This window comes from Triticum aestivum, chromosome 6B (genome assembly GCF_018294505.1).
Source record: "Triticum aestivum cultivar Chinese Spring chromosome 6B, IWGSC CS RefSeq v2.1, whole genome shotgun sequence".
NCBI lineage: Eukaryota > Viridiplantae > Streptophyta > Magnoliopsida > Poales > Poaceae > Triticum > Triticum aestivum.
In genome coordinates this window covers 691,679,095-691,689,114 of record NC_057810.1, presented here as the reverse complement: position 1 = coordinate 691,689,114, position 10,020 = coordinate 691,679,095, and the positions used below count along the sequence as shown (strand labels likewise).

The 10,020-nt window shown below is 45.5% G+C and overlaps 1 protein-coding gene across 3 annotated transcripts; it reads right to left on the bottom strand.

Moving 5' to 3' along the window:
- Positions 1–383: 383 nt before the first annotated feature.
- Positions 384–4,080, bottom strand: LOC123134911 (putative FBD-associated F-box protein At5g56820). 3 transcript variants are annotated; one of them, XM_044554060.1, is made up of 6 exons: positions 3,829–4,080; positions 3,176–3,308; positions 2,202–3,081; positions 1,622–1,792; positions 1,327–1,528; positions 384–778 (listed from the first exon to the last, which is right to left on the bottom strand). In XM_044554060.1, the coding sequence occupies exons 3-5, from the start codon at positions 3,063–3,065 to the stop codon at positions 1,349–1,351; spliced, it is 1,215 nt and encodes a 404-aa protein (XP_044409995.1). In that variant the 5' UTR covers positions 3,066–3,081; positions 3,176–3,308; positions 3,829–4,080; the 3' UTR covers positions 384–778; positions 1,327–1,348. The 3 variants fall into 3 exon arrangements, with proteins under 3 accessions (XP_044409995.1, XP_044409997.1, XP_044409996.1); XM_044554062.1 differs by lacking the exon at positions 3,176–3,308; XM_044554061.1 differs by lacking the exons at positions 3,176–3,308; positions 3,829–4,080 and having other exon boundaries at positions 2,202–3,169.
- Between the last annotated feature and the right edge of the window lie 5,940 nt (positions 4,081–10,020).

The window sequence follows — 10,020 nt, the reverse complement described above, 5'->3', positions numbered from 1 at the left end:
ATCATGGGCGTCGAGGAGGAACTGGACCATCAGGTTCGCAGGAGGAGCAGGCCATCGTGTCGTCTGCCTCACCGCCGGTTCAAGGGAGAGCAGGGCCGTTGCACAAATTAGAAGAAATGATTTATGACGTGTCTTTTTGCAAAAAAAAAAAAATGACAGCGTGGCACAGGTCAAAGTGCCACGATAACCAATTAGCGTCAGGGGTCAATAGGACATTTGATGAACCACTTATAAAAGAATTGGGACTCAAACGTGCATTTTCATAGAATTGGAACTCACTCCGCATTTAACTCATTAGTGAGCTCAGAAAAGAATACAATGACAACAACCAAACTTAAAAAAAATCAGCATAGTAACAGATCGAGTGAGACCTGTTGCTGAAAGGTGCAGCAAATGCCAGACATATACATCTGGAAAACAATTTTCTGGTAACAGGAGACGGAATTTATAGTATAACACATCTGGAAACAACCTAGGGCGATCCTGGAATAAAGCTAGATGAAGCATCTTGGCAAAATACAGGCCTTGCGAGGGGAAAGTTCAGGAAACGAGCAAAACTAAACTAGCAGAACTACGATGAAACTGCAACGACTTGCTCCAGCTGCATCCAAGCAAGACATACACCAGTTTACATACGAGTTCTGTCAGACGAATATAGGACGAGATCCTGGTCCGGTAGGCAAAACACAGCAACTTCATGATGTGATTCGGGGACGTAGAGAAAGTAGACCAGCACAGCTGTAAGTAAGCCTCCACCCCCCCAGCTCGATATAGAAGCCTGCATAAGCAACACAGGACACGCTGAGAACATGGAAGAAATGCAAGGGATACGACAGGAGGAGATTCAGTTGGATGGTAGGACCATGATGCTAAAAAAGAATGCCACTTGATCTAGGTATTAGAATGTTGGAAGTACCTTTTTGACATGAAACTGAACACATGGTTTAACTTGTTAATTGACAGGTGGCGTCTTTGACTAGCAACTCACTCAAACTGCCCCAATCACATTACGATGATGAAATGGACGGACCCCCCTACACAAGTCTTCCTACCTTCGGCGCTGCCTGCATTTAGCATACATCTCCTACTCTGACTAATCAAGCATTTGACTCCTACTTCATACTTTCTGTTGCATAATTGTACGTGGTGCCAGGGATTGAAATGCATGGCGTCATGGACTCATGGTGGGCCAAAGGGTGTAGAAACGGTGCAAGAAGGTCTAGTGTGGAATGCTGCTTCGATCTAGGTTGAAGTTTTTAATGGAGTACAACATGTACAATGCCGACTATTGAAGATATAATCATGAAGGGTTGTCTGGTTACTTACAGTCGAACAACCGAAGAGGGTTCTATTGGATGTCAATTTTCTCAAAAGGCACTCCATGGGCACAGAGCATCTTCAAAGCACGGTAAACTCTAGCATCGTCCTTCATCAGGCCACATATGATTTTGACTATCTTGAGATGCTTCGATGGTAATGATTGCTTCTTTGGGGCATATCTTTCATCTGTTCCATTCACACGTTGTTTCTATAGCAAACAAAGTATTTTATTGATGAAGTCGGCAGAAGCTACATGGCAACTTAAAAGGAAAAAACCTATAATACTTTTGAGGATATATACCTTAGGAGTTGGAATATTAAGTTGTAGCGTGAGTGTCTCTAGAATTGGTGAGTGCTGGAGAAAGTAAACCAATCCAGTGAAATCACCAGCCACACACCAATTATTCAGCAACAACATTTTTACTTTGCTAAACACAGGGGACCATTTCAAATCCATTCTGAAAACAGATAACTGAACAAAATGAAGAGGGTTAAACAAGAAACAATTCAAGAACTACCTTCATAAGTACATGATGTTTTTTGAGATTCAGAAGTACATGCTTTGAAAACTTTCTGGTGTTAACGAGATACCGATATTTATATCCCAAGCTGTACTTGACTAAAGTATGGCTCATAAATTAATCTCAATCCTACATGTTTTAATTGTATACATGACTAAAGTATCAAGTAGAAGCATGCATAACTCCAGACGAATACATAAAAACATCAAGATTCAAACATGTGAAATGGTGAAAACATGCAATAATGCACACAATGAGTTTGTTTAATGTGCTTGTACTGACAGATAACTGGATACAAAACATAAATGAGATCTAGTAGATGATAAACGGCAACAGGAATCAGCAGAAGTGGGAGCATACCAGATCATCACTTGTCAACTCTAAGTTTGTAGCAGCAGACAAGCCTTCCAAAACCACAGAAAATGTTTCTTCCCTAGTGCATCCATCATCACATGATAGCAAAGCAAAACAGTGATGAAACTCCTCTTCGGAAGATTCAACAGATGCTGTTACCAGTGATGGCATGCTATCAAGCAATGGAGTCAGGCCCGACTCTGGAGCTAGTTTCAAGCTAACGAGATTTGGGGCAGAAATATGATAGCGGACTTCATTGTCAAAACATCCGCCTTTCATGTTAAGGTGTCGTAATGACTGGCAAATGATAGGCGCATAGATGTTACAATCTGTCATCTCTAACACATCTAACACCTGGCAGCTCGAAAAATCCAGAGAGTCTTCAAACTGCATATGACAAAGCTCTACCCTCTTCAGGTGTGAAGAGACGAGAACCAGGTCAGTTGGGAAGACAGGAGCAGAGACTCGTAGCACCCGAACTTGATGCAACAAAGCATACCGAAGGCACGGCGCAATGCGATTGTATGCCTCCTCGCAAAAAGTTTCAGGATCCTCTGTATCCGAATCCTCGGACACATCACAGATGTCACATACGTTCAATGGCGCTGGGTCACGGAGACGCAGCAGCTCATCCACGAACTTGTTGGAGTCAGTCGCAAGGTCATCCTCGATGCGTAGGGCAGGCACGGACTTCCAGAGCGTGCTCCAGCGCCTAGCGAGCACGCACGTCCGCATGGCGTCGCGGGAAAGCAAGAAGGACATCACGTTCTGGAGGAGGTCGTCGGGGAGGGCACCGATGCGGTCCTCGCCACTGGCCAGCGCCCCTTCCATTTCCTCGTTAGGAAGACTCCTGGACCTTGTGTTGACCATGTCGCCTCCAACAAGGCTGCCGAGTTGTTGGGTACATAGCGTCAGTGAGAGGAAGCAACCAGATAGGGAATAGGCAGAGAAACCAAGATTATCACGTATCACCACATCACCTGGTCTGCAGCAGCTCGTCCCAGGAATTGAACACTGTGTATTCAAAATTTGAATCCTTTTTATTGGAAGCCTAGCCTTCCTTTTGGCACGTATAACCAATTATAGCAGCATATATATTGTACTAGTTCTAAACTGTATGAAAGATATCGCATAATATATTATATTCATGAAAATTGATCATAACTTGGTATTCTTCAACATATGGGCGTAAAAATTGTGGAGTACTATTCTTTATAGATCGATAATGCCCACTGTAAGAAATTCAAAATTTATTAACAGTCTTACATTGCAAATTTAGATGGAAATTTGCAAATTCTCATGTCTAAATAATTCATAGTTGACTACAAATGAGTTCTAATTTCACTATAAATAAAGAGACAGACTAGTGTTCAAGCTAACTTAGTTTTGTATACACATGTGAATAGACAGACAAACGTGTTCAAACTAATTTCAGCATTATTATATAATTAAAAAAGACAGACAAGTTCTAGTTTCACCATAATTAAATAGACAGACAAGTGTTTAGCAGTACAAGAAGAAAACCGTGCCCCTACAGATGAATCCAATTCGACTAAGAAATAAGAATTGTCATGAGAGGAGAGGCCCCAATTTCAGAAGTGATGGATTAATACATCTAATTTGCATATTATACCTGAATCTGTGGGTTGTTGGTTTCAAACTGAATCAATGTCTGCTGCCCTGCAGGGATCAGAACCAAAGTGAGCGGGGATGGATTAGTCCCGTCGTCCGCGGTCTGCGCCGCCGTGCACACATCCGATCGTGGAGCAGGCGATGGCAACAGCCCTGGTCGTGGCCGCCTGGCGGCTTACCGCTCGCGTGGGAACAGAACAGGGGCAGGGAGGTTCGTCTCCTGGATCTTCTGATAGATGGATACTTTTTTGGGGGCGATGATGGACTGATCGATGGTCGATCTGCGTGCGCTAGCCAATGGGCCAACTCGTGGAGTGGAGGGAAAGCCTCTGTTTTGGGCTGAAATACTTGACCTAGTGTACAGTTTCGTTTTTCCTTATACATACACAACATATATACCTAGTTTTTTGGTAAAAGTAATGGGTACTGAACTGCAGGCAATATAGAGAGCTTTATTGAAACAAAGGCGTTCTCCTGACAGTCAGCCAATAGGCTGGTCAAGAGGAAGCCGGGAGTGTCCTCGAGCCAGCTATCAGTCACATTCAATGTGCAAGCACGCTTGGCACATAGATGCGCTGACACGTTTGCTGACCCGATTATATGTTGAATTACAAAGAGAGAAAAATCACTAGCAAGCTCTCCAATTTCAACTAAGACAGAGGCCACAATAGAACGAGAATTGTAACGAGTGTTCCAAAGATCAACCATCTCCAAGCAGTTCACCTCCATTATCGCATGCGTGTAACCTCGAAGCTTGGCAAAAAGCACACCATCACGCAGCGCCATTGCCTCGGCGATAAGAGGATCCGTAACACCAATGTATGGCTTGCACCATGCACCCAATAGTCTATTACTCGCCCTTGCCACCCTTGAATTGCATACCCTTGAATTGAGGTGGGCCCGCCCTGCTCACCGCCGACCACTTTGATGTTTTCTTCGTTGTTAAAAGCCTCTAAGGCATTCCTCGAGCAGGTGGTCTGCGCAGAAGCTGCGGAGTTGTAAGGAGCTGTGAGTCAGTGAATGGGAGGAACCACAGAGAAGATAGACATGATTATCATCCGATGGACTTGCCTCGCGCCGCCGCAAGAAGGCCTACGTACTCCTCCTTCCCCCTGACGTTTTGCAGAGACAAACAGTGGGAGTACGGCAGACGTTCGGCGCTGGAGGGGGCTGTGAGTGCGATTTTGGGGGGTTTTTGGCTGGCAGACTTGGGGCGATGCGGGCGAGCTCCAATGTCCGGCGGTGATGATGAGGCGGCGCGCGCCGAGTAACGGTGAGGCGAGAGCTCGATGAGCCGGGCTGCGGCGCCTTTGTTCGTCTCTCCCGCCGGGGCTCTTTTCCTCTCGGTCGTTGTGATCGAACCGAATAGCACAAAGGCAAGATCAGGTCCTCCCAGCCCTCACATGACATGACAGGGATCTCCTGGGCCGTTGGATTCCCATGCTCCCATGACACAGCTGTTGGACCGTTGGATCATGGCTCTGATCCAAAGGTGAGCATTGGAGCCTCAACCTCGGGACCTGGGCTAAATTTCAGAACTCTTCGGAGGGGTTTCTGCAATTTTCACGAGCTTCCATGTACCAAAAGAAAATTTGGAGTGTATAAATCGAGCCAAAACACTTTGTTTGAGAGCATCGACAACTGGACCCCCTATACCAGCCCCAAACATTTGGATGGGCATTTCAGTCAGTGTCTGGACGGAAAAACATCACCCAACCAGCCTCCTCTCTCAAATCTAGGACATATCTGGGTACGCCCGGACGTCCCCGCCACGTCGGACTGAACGCTAGGGCCCGCACCAATTCGCTCATATCCGCCTCCCCTCTCCTTGCCTGAGCAGCCATCTCCTATTCTATGTTCGCCATCCTCGCACAACTGTCATCGGACTTCCGCCACTATCAGTGCTCTGTTGCCATCTCCAACTTAGGGCCACGCGCCCGGACACCCTAATGCACACCCGCGCCGACCAGGCCGCCATCTGACACTAGCTTGGAGAGGAGAAAGCTTAAGTGTGGCTCAGGCATTTCATCAAACACCTCATGTGAAGGAAATATGCCCTAGAGGCAATAATCAAGTTGTTATTTTATATTTCCTTATTTTATGATAAATGTTTATTATTCATACTAGAATTGTATTGACCGGAAACTTGATACATGTGTGGATACATAGACAAAACACCGTGTCCCTAGTATGCCTCTACTTGACTAGCTCATTAATCAAAGATGGTTAAGTTTCCTAACCATAGACATGTGTTGTCATTCGATGAACGGGATCACATCATTAGGAGAATGATGTGATGGACAAGACCCATTTTAGCTTAGCATAATGGTCATTCAGTTTTCTTACTACTGCTTTCTTCATGTCAAATGCATATTCCTCCGACTATGAGATTATGCAACTCCCGGATACCGGAGGAATGCCTTGTGTGCTATCAAACGTCACAACGTAACTGGGTGATTATAAAGATGCTCTACAGGTATGTCCGAAGGTGTTTGTTGGGTTGGCATAGATCGAGATTAGGATTTGTCACTCTGAGTATCGGAGAGGTATCTCTGGGCCCTCTCGGTAATGCACATCATAAGAAGCCTTGCAAGCAAAGTGACTAATGAGTTAGTTGCAGTATGATGCATTACAAAACGAATAACGACTTTTAGGTAACGAGATTGAACTAGGTATGAAGATACCGACTTTCGAATCTCGGGCAAGTAACATACCGATGACAAAGGGAATAACGTACGTTGTCATAACGGTTCGACCGATAAAGATCTTTGTAGAATATGTGGGAGCCAATATGAGCATCCAGGCTCCGCTATTGGTTATTGACCAAAGAGGTGTCTCGGTCATGTCTACATAGTTCTCGAACCCGTAAGGTCCGCATGCTTAACGCTCGATGATGATGTTGTATTATATGAGTTATGTGATTTGGTGACTGAATGTTGTTCGGAGTCCCGGATGAGATCACGGACATGACGAGGAGTCTATAAATGGTCGAGAGGTAAATATTGATACATAGGATGATCGTATTCGGACACCGGAAGTGTTCCGGAGTGTATCGGGTACATATCGGAGTACCGGGGGGTTACCGGAACCCCCCGGGGGAATAATGGGCCATATGAGCCATAGGATGGGAGCACACCAGGCCACAAGGAGTGGCGCGTGATACGTCTCCAACGTATCTATAATTTTTGATTGTTCCATGCTATTATATTATCTTTTTTGGATGTTTTATGTGCTATTTTATATTATTTTTCGGACTAACCTTTTAACCTAGAGCCCACTGGCAGTTCCTGTTTTTGAGTTTCGCAGAAAAGGAATACCAAACGGAGTCCAAACAGAATAAAACTTTCGCGATGATTGTTCTTGGACCAGAAGACAACCAGGAGACTTGGAGATGAAGTTGGAAGAGCCACGAGGCGGCCAGGGCACGCGCAAGGGGGGTAGGGCGCGCCCCTACCCTTGTGGGCCCCTCGTGCACTCCCTGACCTAATTTCTTCGCCTATATATTCTCATATATCTCCAAAACAACAGAGGCATCCACGAAAACACTTTTGCACCGCCACAACCTTCTGTACCCGTGAGATCCCATCTAGGGACCTTTTACGGTGTCTTGCTGGAGGGGGATTCCATCGTGGAGGGTTTCTACATCAACCCCATTGCCCTTCGGATGAAGCGTGAGTAGTTTAGCTCAGACCTACGGGTCCATAGCTAGTAGCTAGATGGCTTCTTCTCTCTCTCTTTGATTCTCAATACCATGTTCTCCTCGATGTTCTTGGAGATCTATTCGACGTAATACATTTTTGTGGTGTGTTTTCCAAGATCCAATGAATTGTGGATTTATGATCATCTTATCTATGTATATTATTTGAATCTTCCCTTAATTCTTATATGCATGATTTGATGTCTTTGCAAGTCTCTTCGAATTATTGGTTTGGTTTGGCCAACTAATTGGTTTTTCTTGCAATGGGAGAAGTGTTTAGCTTTGGGTTCAATCTTGCGGTGTCCTTTCCCAGTGATAGTAGGGGCAGAAAGGCACGTATTGTATTGTTGCCACCGAGGATAAAAATATGTGGTTTTCATCATATTGCTTGAGTTAATTCCTCTACATCATGTCATCTTGCTTAATGCGTTACAATGTTCTTTATGAACTTAATACACTAGATGCATGCTGGATAGCGATCAATGTGTGGAGTAATAGTAGTAGATGCAGGCAGGAGTCAGTCTACTTGACACAGACGTGATGCCTATATTCATGATCATTGCCTTAGATATCGTCATAACTTTGCGCTTTTCTATCATTTTCTCGGAAGTAATCTGTTCACCCACCTTATTATTTTCTATCTTGAGAGAAGCCTCTAGTGAAACCTATGGCCCCCGAGTCTCTTTCCAATCATATAAGTTTCCGATCTACTATTCTTACAATCTTTTACTTCCCGATCTATAAACCAAAAATACCAAAAATATTTAGTTAATGTTTATCTATCTCTATCAGATCTCACTTTTGCAAGTAACCGTGAAGGGATTGACAACCCCTTTATCGCGTTGGGTGCAAGTTTGTTTGTTTGTTTGTGCAGGTATTAGGTGATTTGTGCGTTGTATCCTACTGGATTGATACCTTGGTTCTCAAACTGAGGAAAATACTTATCTCTAATTTGCTGCGTCACCCTTTCCTCTTCAAGGGAAAACCAACGCAAGCTCAAGAAGTAGTAGCGCCCCCCCATATGGTAGGAGGCCGAATAGGAGAAAGAGGTGGGGGTTCGCCCCCTACCTTTCCTTCCTCCTTCCCTCTTCCCTCTTTTCCCCCTTTCGGTAAAAGGAAAGGGGGGTCGAATTAGACTAGGGAGCCCAAGTAGGATTCCTCCTACTTGGGCACCCCAAGCCTACCTCTCTCCCCCTCCCACCTATATATACATGGGGAGGGGGCGCCTAGAACATACACCAATGATTGTTAGCCATGTGCGGCGCCCCCCCTCCACAGTTTACGCCTCCGGTCATATTCACGTAGTGCTTAGGCGAAGCCCTGCGCGAATAACTTCACCATCACCGTCACCATGCCGTCATGCTGATGGAATTCTTCTACTTCCTCGACACTCTGCTGGATCAAGAGTTCGAGGAACGTCATCGAGCTAAACGTGTGCAGAACTCGGAGGTGTCGTCCGTTCGGTACTTGATCGGTTGGTGTCGTGGAAATATCACGTCAGATGTCCTCATGAAAGGACTTAGTCATGGAGCCATCGCGACTGATTAGCTTAAAGGGTTTAAATCAGACAAAGGACACGAGGATTTTTATACTATTTCGGCCCCTTCGATGAAGGTAAAAGCCTACGTCTAGTTGTGATGGAATTATTGGGGTCTCGATAACCAGGGAGTAAAACACGCTATGCCTGGCTCTCGAGTTGCTGTTTCTTGTCCCTGAACCGCCGCCGGGTCGTCCCCTTATATACATGGGTTGACACCCGGCCAGTTCCCAGAGTCCCGAGGTTGACTCATACTAGTGTCCGGCTCGGCCTCTCCTTTCCTAACTTACAATACAAGTTACCTAACCATGGCGGTTTACCACTATGGGCCCTAATCCGCCTTTGGGCTCCGGGCCTCTAACCTTCTTAGTAAAGCGCCATCTTCTGGGTCTTCGTGGGCTTCAATATAGTTGAAGGTGAACCGGCCCCTCCTGGGTGGTTTACATTCAGTAGTTATATCCCCAACATTAGGCCCCAGATTGATTTGAACCTGTTCATGTCAATCTTCAATACTTAAAGAAATTCCATGAACATCTCCTTACGTTTCTCGTAAACCGCCATGATGTCTTCTCCTGTAAACTTTGTTAAACCGTCGTAACGTCATCCTCTGGACACAGCAACGTTTCATCATGACATCATCTATGTATAAAAAGATTAAAAAGATTCCCTTCATTAATGGTATCCCGAAGATCGAGGCGATAGTCGATCCCACTTTTGCCGCTTTAGGCTCCTCGATTCTCGTGCCTGCCACTTTATCCCTTTCTCCTTATAAATAAAGCTGGGGGGTCTTTCCATTCTCTCCCCTTTCCTCTTCGCCTCGTCTTCCTCCTCGCGACCCGACGACCTCAAGTGCCGCCGCCGTCGTCGACCTTCAACTCTGCATCGACCAGGCCGCTGCATCAACCTGAAACGCTCCAGAGATCCGCACTCTCCTTCGCTGCTCCTGAGAACCCGGTGAG